Source organism: Cuculus canorus, chromosome 8 (assembly GCF_017976375.1).
Source record: "Cuculus canorus isolate bCucCan1 chromosome 8, bCucCan1.pri, whole genome shotgun sequence".
Classification (NCBI taxonomy): Eukaryota; Metazoa; Chordata; class Aves; order Cuculiformes; family Cuculidae; genus Cuculus; species Cuculus canorus.
This window is the reverse complement of record NC_071408.1, coordinates 15,805,364-15,822,950: the sequence shown is the minus strand read 5'-3', so window position 1 is coordinate 15,822,950 and position 17,587 is coordinate 15,805,364. Positions and strand designations below refer to the sequence as shown.

Sequence of the window (17,587 nt, the reverse complement as noted above, 5' to 3'; positions counted from 1 at the left end):
CTGTACTACCCCAGTTACAGATGCATTTCTTTGGAGGCTGATTTTGTTTCGTTTTTCAGCATCCCAAACCACTCATTCATTACCTACAGATTTTTTATTCCCTCGGTGAAAGGGAAACTTTTCATTATGAAGAGATCAGAAGAAAAAGCCAGTAGTCTCCAATAGCCAAGCTCTTTTTACGATTTTCGCTACTACTGTAAAATAAGCTCCAAGATGTTGTTGAGATGGACGTCCTCCCTCAGACTGGAGGGCTGGAGTCTCAGAACAGTGGCTAGCCTTCAGCATGTGGCAAAGCACTGTACTGTTGTGACTTTTCCCTTGTCACAAGACTCAGCCTTTTGTGGAGAGCCCAGCAGCATAAATTAGCAAGGGTCTACTCAGCACAAACTACATGAAGGAATACAGTATATGTAGATATTTTCTTATTTGCTTTCCAAAAGAAACTATGCATTCATGGCTATAATAATTTTGCCATTGACATCTTGTCCGAGTGTAGCAGGAACCTTGACTGATGCTAGAAAAATGCTGTCAAGGAAATATATATGCATGTACATACTACATACATATTTTCCCAAATAAATATAGATGTGTGTCTAAGCACTTTATTATCCTACAAATCCCACTTAAACCTTTACACTCCTTATGGGGCTAAATATTACAGGAGTTCAAGAGTACTGGTCACAGGCACACGGCACTCATTATCATTCTCCTGTTTACAGCAGTTGTCTAGATGCTAGCACAGACATCACATTGTACTGACATCAACAAAGAGGGGTATTCACAGATACAGCTCATTGCCTTTTGTCAGATAGAGAGCAAAGCAGCAGCATAGGAACTATTTATCATTCTGCTGGGGGAAAAAAAATCTAAAAATAAATACTGTTATTTTGCTACATTGTCAGTCAGCTGGTTTTTAACAACCTGATCACGTCCAAGAAATTCTAACTCTTGTACAAAATATGATGAAAAAAACAATTAATTTTACTGTAGTATCCAGTACAAATAATCTTAAATAATAAGTACCAGAGCTATTATTCAGCATATTCATCTATTTCAAAGCACACTGATTATGAAGGACACTAATGCAGCTACCAGATTTCTTCGCACATCAGCTTGTGCAAGCCGAGAAGCTCTGCACGCAAGTGGCCCAGTAGGACTCTGTGAACCTGAAAAAGATACGTTCTTATATGCATTATCAGCAGGGCAGGAGAGAGGATGAAGCAGAATCCTGGCTCACTGGCGTTGGAGCTCCTCTTTCTGGTGACACATACTCCTGAGATACAAACAGGTACCCTTACCAGGTGAGCAGCACACACTAAACAGTACATAGCAACAGATTATTTCCTAGTTTAAGAAACAGGTAACACACCAAACATCTTCCAAGAACCTCAGCCACTGGTGCTCTCCAGGCGAAGGATCTATTTAGGCCAAACTGCCTCATCTTGGCAGTGTCAGAAGTCATCCAAAGGCATGAGTTCAGGTTTTAGCACAATAAAAGAGCTTTGACTTTTAAGTGGCTGCTCAACAGCGGACACACAAGGCGTAGTCACTTGCTGCAGCTCTCTGAGCACAATCTGCAAGGGAAAGGATGATTTCACTGACATGGATCGAGGCTGGGAATGTGTAAATATTGATAAGTGGGCTTTCCTCAGTTAGAAGGAACAGTCAGGAGCATTCCATCCCTGCCCATAGAATTTCCCCATAATTCATATGGGCACGTGGACAGCACTGAATTTCTACATCAGCAGTAGGCCGCATGGGATTATCCCACAAGTTAGAGAGATTCTTCCTGGCTGCTTTTATTTATGGGTGCTTATAGCAGCCCAGGTGCTCTGAAGAGCCACAGCAAATTAATGTGATATGGAAAAAACCCAACCTTGACGTTTCAAATGGATTGCAGCTCTTTATCCAGAATGACAGGTAAAATGGTATTCATATCTATACCTGGACAGAGGTAAATTCCAGAGACTGGAATTCCAGGATCATGAAAGGATGGTACTAACAAATTCAGACTGAACAATATCAAGGGGTAAAAAAAAGAAAAAGCTTTAACGACAAAGTTTAAAGTTGCACAAGTCTTTTGTCCAAAAATATACAGTTACTGTTGGGATCTGTTGCTTAAGAAAACTTAGGTATCTAAGATATCTACCTGACTCTAATGGCTGTCAGAAGTTTGTTTTCTGGCAATCCCAACAAAAGTAAAACACAGGTTTATAGTAAACCTATTTTTTGTTTCCAGTAAGTACCTACTGGGCTTGTCACTGCTTTCCCACCACCTTCATGGAGTTCACGTCCTCTGTATCACATCATCTGAATGAGATCCCATTAGTTCATCTAGCAGCATAGTCCATCAAGTACTATGAACTAGAACTCTTGTCTTAGCTACTATTTCTCTACCCAAGAAGAAATAAGGAATGAATTTTTAAGCAATGAATGTTGACCCAGGGCCAAATGCTGTCAACTGTGTCTGACCAGGAGCTGCTCTAAACATTGCAAAAGGTAACAGAGACAGAGCCACCCCACACAAAACCTGCTTTCCATTTGGCTTTCTGGCTCCCAAACTTGCTGAGACTTGACTACCTCCCACATAAGCAATCAGTAAACTTGGAAGGAACTTTGAAAGTTTTTTCTGTTTGTCTTCTTCCAGGATTTTCTTAGGTACTTCTTCACAACTTCCTTAACCTACGAGCGAAATACATCCTTCAAAGTCCCAAAGTAATTAGTACAAGTTCAGCAGGAAAAAGACTACATGCAAAAACCTAAATGTCCAGGCTTGCATACATATAGTATGATGCACAGCCACTGTGTTCTGCTCAGCTTTCACTGTAACAAACCAGGGTTGTTAACAAACCTGAAGATATGTTTATTTTGACTGTGTTAAACAAGGCCATATTTCATCTAACACACTTTGTTCCTGACCTCATAGGAAAGCTCTTACATTTATGTGCTTTAATATTTCTAAGGCAACTTAATTTATGTTAGATGTTTCTGTACTATTGTACTAGGCTAAGAGTCATTAGCAAGACTCTCTTGCCTTGACTCAATACCCAGATGCCAGGAAAACCTACATACTCACACCAGCAGATTTTGTAAACCTGATTGCCTCTGATGCCAGGCATTAGCAACAAGAAAAACAAAGAGTAAACACAGGTAAGCAACTCTTAATGTTATGTGCTTTTGCACTGCAGGAGCAATAGCACAGCAAACAAGTTTTTTCACATCCAAGTGAAGATAGATTACTGAATTTACTAAATTATCTCCAGGTTTGCTTTTGTTTGGATTAACTATTAGAGCAATTTTTCTTCTGACCAGGTGATTATGGTGTTGCCTCTTCGCCCACAAACAAGATTTTCAAACACTGTATTCTCTTATTACAGCCCAAATGTAACATAAACCACCAAACTTTTCTTCATTTCCTGTCCATTCCCTCACCTCTAGCGAGCCAAATAACGATGAAAACTGTCTGGGCTCCACTGTTGTACAATCTGAGAAACTCTGACAAATTTGCTGCAACAGAGTTACAATTACATTCTAGCCCAGGCATGACAACAGTTATGTTGATACTGCATTTTATTATTTCAACGACAGTTCATCAAAAACAATGTGCCAGAGAGAAGCTATGCAGGAAAACCTAACAGCAGTGTAAATGCACCTTTTGAAGGGGGCATCTTTAAGAATTTCTCCCAAATGCCAAAGGTCTGCAGGAACTGGTGAAACAAAGCCTTATTTTCAATCTGTACTGATGCTGGTAAGAATTAACTCCACATGTCTACAAATACTCGTGTTCTTTCCCAGGTACATAAGTGCACTCTTCCAGCCCAAACCTGTGAAGATCTAGATGGCAGACAGCAGGCAATAGCCCAACTCTATGTAGCAAGGGCTGAAACACACTTCAAAGCCTTGCCTTCCCAGATAGTTCTGATTCACTAGGCCCAAAACTTACTCCTAGGACCAGAGATACTTTTTGTGGCATAATGATCACATTCAGCACACAAAAATGTTTAGGCTCTTACCTCTTTCAGCTCTTGCAATACTGTTTTTGAAGCAGCAAGAGACAAGTGGTACAGGTGTTTGAAACAGCAAGGACGAAAAGCCCAAACCCCAAAACACAGCAACCTAAGCAACTCGCTAAAGCCTAAAGCTTGTTCTTTTTCCATGAAGGGCTGTGAGCACAGCTGAGCTATGGCTTGAGGGGATGGCAGTGGGGAAAAGTTAGCAAATACTTGATTCATGAGCCCCTGATTGCTTTGGGACTGAATTCAGTAGCCAACTTGGACTAAAGAAAGAAGAAAGAATTAAAGTTTGATCTTTTTTTGCCAGGACTGCCCACTGACAGCAAACATCTTGTTTTTTGTGTAGCTGCAGCCAGACGAGTTCAAGGCACTCTCTGTCTCCTTCCTGACTGATCAAGTCTCCCCTCCTGTCTCAGTTTTCCAGTAGGCTTCTGGGAAGCTGCAAACAAGTACACTATACGTATGTCAATGAGAGAAAAACAGGCAGGGCTAGATTTCATTTTATTTTTATTTTACATATAAGACTGTAGGAGATTTTGAAAGGGAGAGAAGTTCGGAAATTGATGAACAGCTGAGGATATTTAACTGCCAGCACACCAGAGCACAAGCGTGTCAAACAGATATCAGAAAAGTGCCAGGTTCCACTTTCACATAACCACTGGTGTCTCTGCTGTTGATAGGAGGAGGTTTCTTTAATTTCTTTTTATTGAGTTGTAAAAACTACTACTTTGTGGCAAATGCACAAAATGCCACTTAATCAAAACAGTATCATCTTTTGGTGTTAGAGAAGACAAAATGAGGTGGAGACCGGCTACAGAGTGTCAAGAAGCAGCCTAAGGTAAGGCAGGCCTGGACCCTGCATGCCCAGAGCCCAGACTGTGTGATGACCCCACACTTACGGCACCAGATGATGGCAAAGCAGTGTCTGCAACAGGTCCTTACAGACACTTTGGTGATCACCACGCAAGACAGGGTAACAAACCGTAGCCTGTCCAGGGATCCCACATAGCATTGCAGAAACAGGACTGGGTATACAGCTAAGGTTGGAACTAAAGGCACCTATGGAACCCTTGGTCAGAGGACAAGGGTGGAAGCCCCAGGTGGGACTGCTCAGGACAGCCATGGGCAATATGTGCTCTCAGCACTCTGATATCAATGGATTCCTAACCAGAAGCATTCACCAACTCTGACAAAACTATCAAGTCATGGTAAATGTACCCATTCTAATTCTGCAACAGTTACACTTCACGTTTCTGTGAAAGGTCTCCTTTTTCAGAGCACACAGCAAGGGGAAGCAAGAACACTTTAAAAATGCCATACACATGGCATCACTTTGACAACACAGGAAATTCCACTACAGGCAGTGGGTTTGAGCTCTGCCTCCTGCCCGACAACCCCACTACCATCCACACTTTCCTGGAGTTTGTATCATGTAGAAACTGTGCAAAGGTCAGAGTTAATTTCATTACATCATCGTGAAATTGCATGATAGCAAAAAGAATTTCCCCTCAACTATGCATTAATATCCTCCTTGTTAAAAGGCATAACAAAGTTTTAGTCATAAAGAAGCCTAGCTTATTAAAATACTTCTTTCTGGGTAATGCTCAGTGACAGTCACACCACTCAGCAATGAGTAATCAACTGAACAGCATATCACTATGCATAACAGTTAAGTTAATCTCCTTTCTTAAAGATGTTCTGATTGCATCATCCTCGTTCCTACCCTACTCCCAAGGACGGCTCAGCTTAAGTCAATAAGCTGAAAGAAGTACAATACTCAAGGTCGAAAGGATGATAAATCAGACCCTGGATGCTTTCACATGCTCTACAATCTTAATTGGACTGGAAACTGCAGTAATTAATTTGGCTTAAGAAATATGAATAAGTACCAGACCGCTAGATGAGCAATATGCACTGACTAAATCCTACTGGTTTTATTGCCTATTCACTTACCAACCTAACCATTTCTGCTATGCAGCACTTTCCATATTTTAAGAAAACACACTGAATTTATGATAATTTATCTTTTATTAATAAAGTAAGCACTTACTGGTGTATCAAAGGAGATGTTTGTAAATTTAACTGAGCTATTGTTTGCATCTCATCAACAATCTGTCAACTATCTCCCGCAAAAATTTAGAAGATGCCTAGCTTTATAAATCCAGGTCAGCCCATAAAAGTCTCCATGATAATCTAACTGAGGAAAAGATGTCTAAATGGTTTCTGAGATCAGCACAACACAGGAATCCCATGAAGGTAATGCTATTACTGAAGTACCAAAGTACAGGTGCTACTGAAATATCACAACTGCACAAAAAACTAAGAACATCCAGTTATCTTTGTAAACAGGAATTTACCGTAATACACAATAACCCACACTGCTTTTCAGAAAGTCTCTATTCTATTGGATAAATACATTTTTTTAAATACCCATTAATATAGATGATCACTACAGTCCAATAAAAATAGTGTCTTTAACACTGTCTAGATACATATTTATATCATCTCCTATTGCACTCAATAATGTGCATTCAAAGTCTTTAAAGTATAGATTATGAAAATATTTAAACAGTCCTGAAATGCACATTTACATAACTGAATGTAATTTATCCAGAAAGTTACTGCAAATCTTTGTGTTCACTCTCACGTAGTTCAAGAGAGATCTTTAAAGCTAGGATTATCAGACCTGTGCTTCCTAAAGTTTTGGGGCACAACTTTCTGTTGACTTCCTTAGAGATAAATTTGAGTGAAAATCTTGTAATGACAAAAAGGTAAAGTGAAACAAATTTGTACGGCATTTCTTTTTTTTTCTTGATACCATACCGATTGTTCAGTGAATTATGATATATAATTTGTCTTATCTATTCCAAGAACTCATTATAAGAACATCTAACATGATCATGAACTTCTCGACTATAAGTAATAAGTATGTCATACAGCTCAGAGCACACAGACATCTCCGCGTTAGACACCCGATTCAGAGCTCAATTCTGCTCTGGGAAGACACGTTTGAGCTATTAGAGAGCCAGCTCACCCAAAGTGTGATGGTCATGTATGTCTCCCCTATTGTGTTCATTTTATGTTTATGAAGTCAAGACAGAAACAGTAGCCATAAAAATGGCCTAAAATTGATCAGTCACTTTTACCTCAAACAAAGCACATGCTGCATTATTTGCATTTTTTTCAACAAGTCACTCTTTTGCGAGTATTGTAATGATCTCGTTTGTTAAATTTACGTTTCAATACATCAGCAATGTGACTGCATAAACCTTCCTTACATTTTGTTTATACTTTCCAATAACTTACGATTCCATCATCAACTTCCATTAAAACTGGTAGAAGAATGGATGTGTGCTAAGAGAATTTTACATTTTGTGAAAAACAGCAGGAGGCAGAGAAAGATTACCCTGTGTGTATCTCGAGGCACGAAAGGTTAAGCAAACACCATATTAGACTGCAGAGAATCAGACATGCAGGGGGGGCAGGCCCCCCAAATTTGATTGACTTTGATGACAAAGTAAATCAGTCACAAGACACAAGCACAGGAAAACTGGCTAAATTAATGAAATTTACTTTTTTTAAAAAAAATGTGAACAAATAATCAAATTCAATTTAATTAACTGCTGTTCAGAATCTCGTCACAAAGTCAATACATCACATTTGCCTTCATGTAATTACTACCCAGGCAAATTAGAGGGACAGTATAAGAATTTTAGCGATCTAAACAACTTGGGACAACAGGTGCTTGCTACAAATACAGAAGTGGTATACGGATCATAGAATGCTTTGAGTTGGAAAGGGTCTTTCTAGATCACCTAGTCCAGCCCCTCTGCCACGGACAGAGACACCTTCCCCTACACCAGGTTATCTTCCAACAATGGGGCATCCACAACTGCACTGGGCAACCTGTTCCACCATCTCATCATCCTCATCGTAAAAAAAATCTGCCTTAGGTCCAACCTAAGCCTACTCTCTTTCAGTTTAAACCACTGCCCTTTGTCCTATCACTTTGTGACAAAAAGCTCCTCCACAGCTCTCCTGTAAGCCCCTTTTAAGTACTGGGAGGCTGCTAGAAAGTCTCCCCGAAGTCTTCTCTTCTCTAGACTAAACAACCCCAACACTCTCAGCCTGTCCTTGTACAGGAAGTGCTCCAGCCCCCAGATCATCTTTGTAGCCCTCCTCTGGTCTTGCTCAAATAGATCCACGCCCTTTTTATGTTGGGGGCCCCAGAGCTGAACACAGTATCCATGTGGGGTCTCACAAGGGTAGAGTAGAGGGGGGGGAAAAATCACTTCCCTCAACCTGCTGGTCACACTTCTTTTGAGGCAGCCCAGGATATGCTTGGCTTTCTGGGCTGCAAGCACACATTGCCAGCTCGTGTGGAGCTTCTCATCCACCAGCATCCCCATGTCCTTCTCTTCAAGGCTACACTCAATCCATTCTTCACCCAGCCTGTACTGATGGTGGGAATTGCTCCAACCCAGGTGCATGACCTTGCTCTTGGCCTTGCTGGACTTAAGGTTCACACAGGTCCATTCTTCAAGCCTGTCCAAGTCTGCCAAGGCGGCATCCCTTCCCTCCAGCAAATCAACTGCACCACCCAGCTTGGTGTTGTCTACAACCTTGCCGAGGGTTCACTCATTCCCACTGTCTGTTGTTGACAAAGACATTAAATAGCATCAATCCTAATACAGATATCACTCATTACTCATTTCTACTTCAATATTGAGACACTGATTGCTAACTCTTGAGACAAGAATGTTGTGGAAGACATCACCACAGGACCAGGCAAAAGAGAATGCAACATGCCAAGAAAGAAAGCTCTCACTCAGAGAGACCCATCTGCAGTAACAGACAACGGGAGACGTACCACACGGTGTTGCTTTTAAAATTCTCCGGGTTTCTCCCCAGCCCCATAAATTTCTTCCACAGTGAATTGTTTTACCCAGACCTAGGATGTCAGTGAAATCAGGCATTGCTGAAGCTCTGCACCTACATCCAGCAGATGTCCTCAAAGAGTAAATTATTTACCCCACTTGAAATATGCACTGCAAAGCTTAGATAGTGTGAACCAAATTTAGGTCAGAGGAAGAAAGTTTTAGACTACCTGAATCTGAGTTTCACCTAATTCTAACAGTTCTATTAAAATGTGAATAAAGTGTTAAATCAAGTTTCAGCCTTAATGGGAACATCACTCACTGGTATGAAATTTGAACCTCAGAAGGCAAAATGAGTTACACACCGTGATACATAGGATTTACCAGAAGGAGCGAAGGAGGCTTTAACTGCAGCAGTATCACAGCCAAGAGCTCCCACATATACGAGACTGCTATGGCTAAATAGTCCATTTCCTTAGATTAAGGATGTCCTTCTTGCACGGCACACATGCAGCTGGATGAAATTAAGAAATGGAAATGCAGGCCAAGCTACAAGAAATAAAATATTTTGATAGAAAGTTTCATAGTTCATCAAAAGCTCTTCCAAGGGAAACGGAAGAATCTCCCCAACTTAGCAAAATAAATAGAATCCTTTTTAGCAAAAAACCTGACAGGATCACTTCACAGCAGTAACCAGGAATCACAATTACAAAACTCAAGTTTTGGTTGTACCCACTGCTGTGAAAAGAAATCGCAGGAAAGTAGTTGTTCGTAGAGAAAACCTGAATATGCAGATATAAAAAAAGCAAACTAGCTAAATCTGAGTTGAAAGTAATGAAATTTGGCACATCACATACTTCCTCTCAATAATCTTTCTTAAAATAGTGATAAAAGCTTTCTTGAAAGGTGTCATCATCTGTTTGGACCTCAGTGATTTGCAAGCTAACAACTGAACTACAGTTCACCACCATAGGAAATTGCTTACAGTACAATCACTGCAAAGACCCTGATGATGCAATGAAGTACAAAATAATTTTACCATTGATTTCAACAGTCACACAACAGCCCTTCTACTGCAGTTACACAAAAAAAAAAATACTGCTTTGGTTAAAAAATAAAGATCTCACAACTTCAAAAATTAGCTATAATGAAAATAAAGGAAATAGTGAGTAACTTTCCTCCTTGGTTTCAGTGGTAATCTTCCTGTTGGGAAAGAATTTTGGATTTTCTTATTTGGAAGTCCCCTGCTAGAGAGACCTTGATTAAGTCAATGTCATTGTTTTTGACAAATCTTTCCTATTTAACCCATTTTAAGGAAAAACTCAATGCAATTCCTGGAGCCAGGGGACTAAACTTAGAAACGACCAAGAAGCTTGATTTTGAAGATGAACTTAGATCCCTCTCACACATGCATTCAGAGAATGCAATTAAAAGCCAGAGCTTAAGAGGAACATGCCTCAAAATGCCTACAGCCTTATGAAAACCTTTAACAGAGCCACGTTCACATTGACAGTCGACCCCTCTGTCTGGTACCTTGGGCTTCCAGACATCACTCACTAATAACCAGTCACCTGATAGCACACTCTTTACCTCTAAGAGAATTCTGAGGTAGTTGCAAAACTGGAGCCTAACATCAACTGCCAACCATGGGCTTGACTTGCCTGTCCTAAAGAGCCAGACTGACGCCACAAGTCAAAAGACCAAAACTCTTGAGAAGAATTTGCCTTTGTGCTTCATAAATGCTGAAACTCTAAGGGATCCTTGAGATTCCCAGGAGAGAGGTGTAGGATACCCATACCTGTGGGCTAATAAATAACCAGTTACTGGCACAGACAACAAAGCCAAGGCCATAACTATTACAGCAACCTAATGTATAAACACATTGTATATGCTGAATCTGGAAATGTCGCACTTTTCTTTTGTAACACTTTATCATGATGTGATCTATTAGGCAAAATAATTCTGAATTCAAATCTTGCTTCCTAATACAAGACTGGAGCAAATTACTCAAGACTCCTGCAAACACGGCAACACAATACACAAAATCCACATGCAAAGGAGATAAAAGAAAGTAAACACACTTATGACACAAAACAGCTAAAATAGCAAAAATTCTACTCAGAATAATTCTTCATAACTACAAGTTGATTACAGAATCACTGCCCTCCTCCCTCAAGCTGAAAACCTAAAGGATCATCCTTTCTTACTTGAGCAACATGCTTTGAAAAATCAAGTCAAAAGAATTACTGTACCACGACAACGCAACACTCAGTACCTCCTGTCACGACTCTCTTATGAGCACGTTCTTGCTTACAAATGACAAGTGAGGAAGCATACACAGACAGCACTGACTGAACTACTTGAAAGGTATTTTACCTTCCTGAATCCTGTATTCCTGCTCTTCCTTCAGAGAATGTTTCCACACCTACCCTTCTACCATCAGTGCTGAATATCTACAGTCCTAGGCCCACTCTCACCATAGTGACCTGCAACACCATTTGAATTCCATAGGAGAAGGAGTCGGTTCTCTCATTAGTTAAATAACAACAGAATCACCTATTTAGACTGAATCATAGAATCAGAATCACAGAATCACCAGGTTGGAAAAGACCTCTGAGATCATCAAGTCCAACCATACCTGTCTGCCACTAAACCATATCTTTAAGTATAAACCCATCTTTTGAATACCTCTAGGTGACTTCACCCCCTCCCCGGGCAGCCTCAGCCAGTGCCCAATGACCCTTTTGGTGAAACACTTTTTCCTGCTATCCAGCCTGACCCTCCCCTGGCGGAGCCTGGGAGAAGAGCCCAACTCCTTTCAGGTAGTTGTAGAGAGCAATAAGGTCTCCCCTCAGCCTCCTCTTCTCCAGGCTAAACAACCCCAGCTCTCTCAGCCGCTCCTCATAAGACTTCTTCTCCAGCCCTCCACCAGCTTCACTGCTCTTCTCTGGACCCTCTCCAGAGCCTCAACATCCTTCTTGCAGCGAGAGGCCCAGAACTGAACCCAGGATTTGAGATGCAGCCTCGCTAGTGCCGAGTACAGGGGCAGAATAACCTCCCTGGACACTCTTAACTTTTTTCTGGCTTGTCTTCCTCCCTGAAGGCTTTTTCCCCTTTTCCGTCAGGGGAGGAAGCCCAGCTTGTGAGCGCTGCCCCCGTCCGGGGCACAGAGGCGGCTGCGGAGCCGCACGCGAGGGCTGCGCTCCCCCCGCCGTAACTCAGCGCCTCCGGGGTCCGCGGAGCGCAGCCCTGTCTCTAGGCAGGTTCGCTCCTTCTCCGGATTTGTTTTGCCACAGAAATCTCGCGCACATTGGAAGAGAAAAATTGGTTTCGTAGCGACACCTTCAAACACGCCACGGCGCTTCGCGAGCCCCGCGTCCTCTGCCGCAAACCCGTCAGCTTCGCAGCCAGAGCGGAGCCGGAGCTCCGGGAGGGAGGCAGAGCTGCCCCCGGTGACCTTCCCCGCCGCCCCGGCCTCGCCCCGGCCCCGCGGAGGAGGCGGCCGCCCCGCACCTGCCGCCGCGGCCCCGGGCACTACCCCCGAGAGGGACGCGAGCTGCCCCGGCGCCGCGAACAGGCCGTCCCCCGCGCTCACCGTAGAGAGGCGTGGAGGCTTCTCCCTTCCTCGCCATCGTCTCCCGGTGCCCCCCGCGCCGGCACAGCCGGGGCCGCGGCGCCTGCGCCCGCCGCTCAGCGCGCTCTTTGTTGCCGCGCGGGCATGAGAGGCGGCCGGGCAGCCTCCCTCCCGCTCCGCAGCTCGCAGCGCCGACCCTCCCGGCCCGCCGGCCCCGCGGCCGACGCCTGCGCCGAGCCCCGGGGGCGGTGCCCGAGCCGGGCGGGGGGGGGCGGGTCCCCGCCGCGGACCCCTCCTCGGGACCCGCCTAGGCAGCCGGGGCGGTGGGCGCCGTGCGGAGCGCTCCGGTCCCCGCTCCCGCCGCGCCCCGCTCGGAGCTGTCCGGGCCGCCCGTGCTGAGCCCGCTCCGAGCGAGCCGCGCTCCCCCCGGCTGCGCTTCTTGGGGGTTGCTCGCGTTCCGGCCGGCTCGGTCCCACGGACCCAGGCGTGACCCGCTCCAGCCACCCCCCGCCCCCCTTCGCTTCGCCTGGACGGGGCGGCAGGAGCTCAGAGGGCAGCCTGGCCGGGTGCTGAGATTCACCCGCGACAACCAGAGTCGTCGCTACGGCAAAGTGACGCGGCGTCGGGATGTCACGTTGCTGTTTATCCATTAGTCCGTCCTTAGGGAAACATCGCCAAGCCCAACACGGACAATATCTCATCTTGAAAAAAATTTGAAGTCACCCCATGCAGTTTGTGACCGAAGTGCAGGTGTAGGCATTGTTCACGGGTTTGCACAATGGACGTTTAAGGAAAAGCCACTTTTCCAAGACTTGCAAATAAACAAATTCAACAACTGGCTCAAGACTCTCAAAATCGCATGATTATTTTATTTACAAGTAAATTAATATGCATAGACCGTGAACGTTGGTCCTATGCCTGCTTTGAAACACAGACCAGTCCTACGTGCACTAGAGGCAGCGAGGCGTTGTGCCTCCTCACAGCCAATGCAGCACCAGGTGTTGTAGAGCTACCTGCCCTGGCTAGTCTGAAGAAAATTAAATCAGGGGGGTGTAACACCTTATCCATCCTGCAAGAGGTCTCAGTTCAGGCCAATTGCTCCAATAATCACCGGATTTCACACATGCAGTTTTGCCTGCTAGTTCTGGAAGTACTGGGGGAAGTTATTTCTCCCTCTGCATTAATTTGTGAGGATTTATTTGTTCTTCAAACTTTTAAAATGAGTAGTTGCTTCCCTCAGCTACCACATTTCATCAGAATACTGCCTAGGCAAAGGTTTATGTGTTCTGTGCACCACTGGTGGTCTGCAAAGTGAATGGGTGTTCTTTCTTCAACCCCATTCGCCTCTTAAACCTCCTAAGCCACTCACCTGGCCCAGCTACCAAAGATGCCTGCCTGTATTCTGGGACATGGATCCCAAAGGTAAACATCTGATGTGATAAAGGGATGACATACTTTGCTGTCCAAGAAGAAATCCTTGTTTTGTCTCCATGTTGATGACTAGGAGAACAATTCAGATGGTCTCACCTACAGAAGAAAGAGCTTCTTGTGTCAGAGAAAGCCAAATGTGAGGAAAGCTGCATAGGACGACTTTGGAAGAATCAAGGTGGCTGGTTAAAGTCTTCTGGCTCATTCTGAAAAGGCACGGCAACCCAGAGGTAGCAGGGCATGACAGGATTTGCCAGTGAGAGCTGAAGTAGCATTCGCAGAAAAGCTCCAGTGCTGTCCTGCATCTCGGTTTCACACTGTTCCTTCTGTGCAGAGGGATGTATCTATACAAAGCCTACTTTACGGAATGGATATTGGAATCTCAACAAACTACACAATAAAAACATAGGTAATGGAGTTTGTATAGCCAATACTACAAATAAATATATTAAATATATGTGCATCATATATTATATATAGTATACATAATAGACAGCATACACAATAGAGTATATGTTGTGTGTATTTCTATTATTATGTGTATATAATATTATACATACTATATACTACAGTACTTCTGTAATACTGTAATTAACGTATGTCATATATAAAAGAGCATATATATATATATATATATATATATGTATATATATGTTGGGCTATGGCTAACAACCAGAAATAAACTTTTACTTACACAGCACTTCCAACTTGTGGGGAAAAAAAAAATCACATGCACTATGATGGCATAGCAGATCAAATTTATATATTCACATTTCTCAGAAGAGCCTGAGAAATAGCAGAAGCAAGTCAGTATAAAGTCCAACAAGGCCAAGTGCAAGCTCCTGCACCTGCAAGGCCAGGACAATCCAGAAAGGCAGTTGCATCCTGGGGTACATCAAAGCTGCGTGGCCAACAACCCGACAGAGGTGATTCTTCCCTTCTGCTCTGCTCCGGTGAGACCTCACTTGGAGCCCTGCATTCAGCTCTGGGGTCCCCGACATAAAAAGGACATGGATCTGTTAGAGTGAGTCCAGAGGAGGGCTACAAAGATGATCAGAGGGCTGGAGCACCCCCGGTATGAGGACAGGCTCAGTAGGGGTTGTTCAGCTTGGAGAAGGCTCCAGGGAGACCTTTCAGCAGCCTTACAGAACTTAAAATTAAAAGGGGCTACAGGAAAGCGGGGGGGGGGGGGGGGGGGGAGGGAGGTGGTGTTGGGGAGGTGTCAGGCAGTGCAAGGATAGGAGAGGTAATGGTTTTAAGCTGAAGAGGGGAGATTTACATTTAGACATTAGGAAGATTTTCTTTTTTACTATGAGGGTAGTAAGGCACTGGCACAGGTTGCCCGGGGAAGTTGTGGCTGCCCCATCCTGGAGGTGTTCAAGGCCAGGTTGGATGAGGCTTTGAGCAACATGGTCTAGTGGAAAATGTCCCTGCCCTTGGCAGGCGGGTTGGAAGTAGTTGATCTTTAAAGTCCTTTCCAACCCAAACCATTCTGTGATTCTATGAGTGACAGAATGAAAAGGGCAGTTGCTACAAATAAGTTAAAGTTTTGCTCAAATGAGGAAAGTATAAAGGATCACAAGTTTTGACAGGTTAAATGTGAAAGCGCAATAAGGCAGGCCAAAAAGACTTTGATCATTAATTGGCAAAAAGTGTGGACATTGTAACGAATCCTTTTTTTAAAGGCCAGGAGTGGCAAGAGAACATTCAGGGCCAGTATGATATTTTCCTTAAACTTCCCATGCATACGTAGACTTGAAGGTGATAAACAATTGGAAATTTCTGAGAATACTAATGATGAAAATCCAGAAGCCTGCAGACCGATAAACCTCACTTCTGCATGTGGTAAATAGTGGAAACTACAATAATGCAGTTAGATTTGGTATATTTGATATATGAGGAAGTACGATTTTTGTGTAGAGAAGTCAGGGCTCACAGAAATACCAGAGACCTCCTAAGGTTCAGCAGGCATAAAGACAAGGGAATACAGCTGATACCAGGTTATTTGGATTTCTGAAAACATTACACAAAGTTCCTCATCAAAAAGTTTTAAATAAATTAAAGCATCGTAGAGGGAAAATCAAAACTCTTTTTATGGCTACAAAATGCTAAGGGTTTTTTTGGTGTGGTGACCTCTGCAGCTCTGGGCCAGGACCCTCCTGCCCACTGCCCAAGTGAAGGGAGGCGGCTGCCACCTTCCTATCTGCAGGTTTGGCCAGCAGGGAAGCTGAGCACACGTCCTATAGACACGTGGGACACTGACAGCCGGTCACACACACACCGCCACAGACGATGCCTTCAACAGTCCTCACACACAGGACCCACGCGGGACACAAGGGTGGGCAGCCACGTTCCCTCCTCCTCTCGAGCAGGCAGAGACAGAAGGTCCCGCATGCGGGTGCGCATGAGGCTGTGGGTGTTCAGGCACACGTGAGGCTCCGGGTGCTGAGGCTCACATCGCGGCTCCCCCGCCTGCTCCGCAGCCCTGCTCCCATCCCAGCCCTCCCACCGCCCGCTCAGCGGCTGCTCCAGCCCGACTCGTGCTGCGTACTTCCAGCACTCACTCTGATCCCGCAGCCACGCTTGGAGCTCCTGGGATAACAGCGTGGATCCTCGCCTGCCCGACGCCCCTGCCCGGCCCCAGCGTCTCCCGCTCCCCGGCGGATTTGCCAGCGAGTGCACCGCTGCTGTAGGGGGGATCCCGGTTCTCGCACCCTCAGCATCAGGCACACGATCCGCCCCCGGTCCCGCTTCAGCTGCCTTCGCTCCTCTGGCTCACATGGCCCCCCCCTCCCCCCCATTAGCGGATTCGCAGAACACACGCGGTCCCACCTCGGCAGCCGAGTCCTCCACCCGCTCCAGCAGCGGGCACCGCGGGCCACCGACAGGGCGAGGCTCCCGTTCGCCCGCGCCCGGCCGTTCGCGCCTTGTCGTAGCGAACAGTGCAGCCCGTGGGGCCCGGGTGCTGCCCCCATGCTGCCCCCGATGTCCCGCTGCCCCCGCTACCCCCCCCCCGCTACTCCCCTCGCTGCCCCCAGCGCCCCCGTTGCCTCCCTCGCCCCCCTCAGCCCCTCTGCTGCCCCCTCGCCAACGCCCCCGCTGCTCCCCTCGGTAACCCCCTGCTGCCCCCCGCCCCGCTGTCCCACTGCCCCCCTGCTGACCCCCCGCTGTCCCCCTTCCGCCTCCTCTGTCCCCCCCAGCTACCCCCCCCCCCCACGGCCGAGCCCCCCGGGGCGCAGTGTCCCCAGCGCGCCGCTGCCCCGGGCCCCACGGCACCCCCTTACCGGCTCCCCTGCTCTCACTCCGTACATAACTCATTTCGAACACCCAAGCGGCTGCGGCTCTGGCAGATCACCTGCCGTCTGTCACAGCCCGCTCTTCCCAAATATTTAACAGACACGCACCTCTGAGTTCCCTCTCCAGGCTGGCAGAGCAGGAGCTCTGTTGACAAAACACTGTCAAACCCCGTCTCCTTCACTTACCCAAGAAGGAGATGTAAAGAGAGGCAGCGAGAAAATGATCTGGGGGGGTGCAGAACGGTACAGCTTCGTAACTGCGAGCTGCGTTAACTAGTGACTTTCATGGCGAGCTGGTTCCAGTGCCTGACCCCAGGTGCTCCTGCCATTTAGCAGAAATCTCCTTGAATACCTTTGCCTCCCTGCATTCTTTCCTTTTTCTGGAGCTTCTATTCTGTG

The 17,587-nt window shown here is 45.5% G+C and overlaps 1 protein-coding gene across 1 annotated transcript in view; it reads right to left on the bottom strand.

Moving 5' to 3' along the window:
• SLC44A5 (solute carrier family 44 member 5) overlaps positions 1 to 12,662 on the bottom strand; it is a 103,350-nt gene extending 90,688 nt beyond the window's left edge. Inside the window, exon 1 of the mRNA XM_054072929.1 lies at positions 12,486 to 12,662. Within this exon, the coding sequence (XP_053928904.1) occupies positions 12,486 to 12,522 (37 nt within the window). The 5' untranslated portion in view covers positions 12,523 to 12,662. The remainder of the gene's footprint in view (positions 1 to 12,485) is intronic.
• Between the last annotated feature and the right edge of the window lie 4,925 nt (positions 12,663 to 17,587).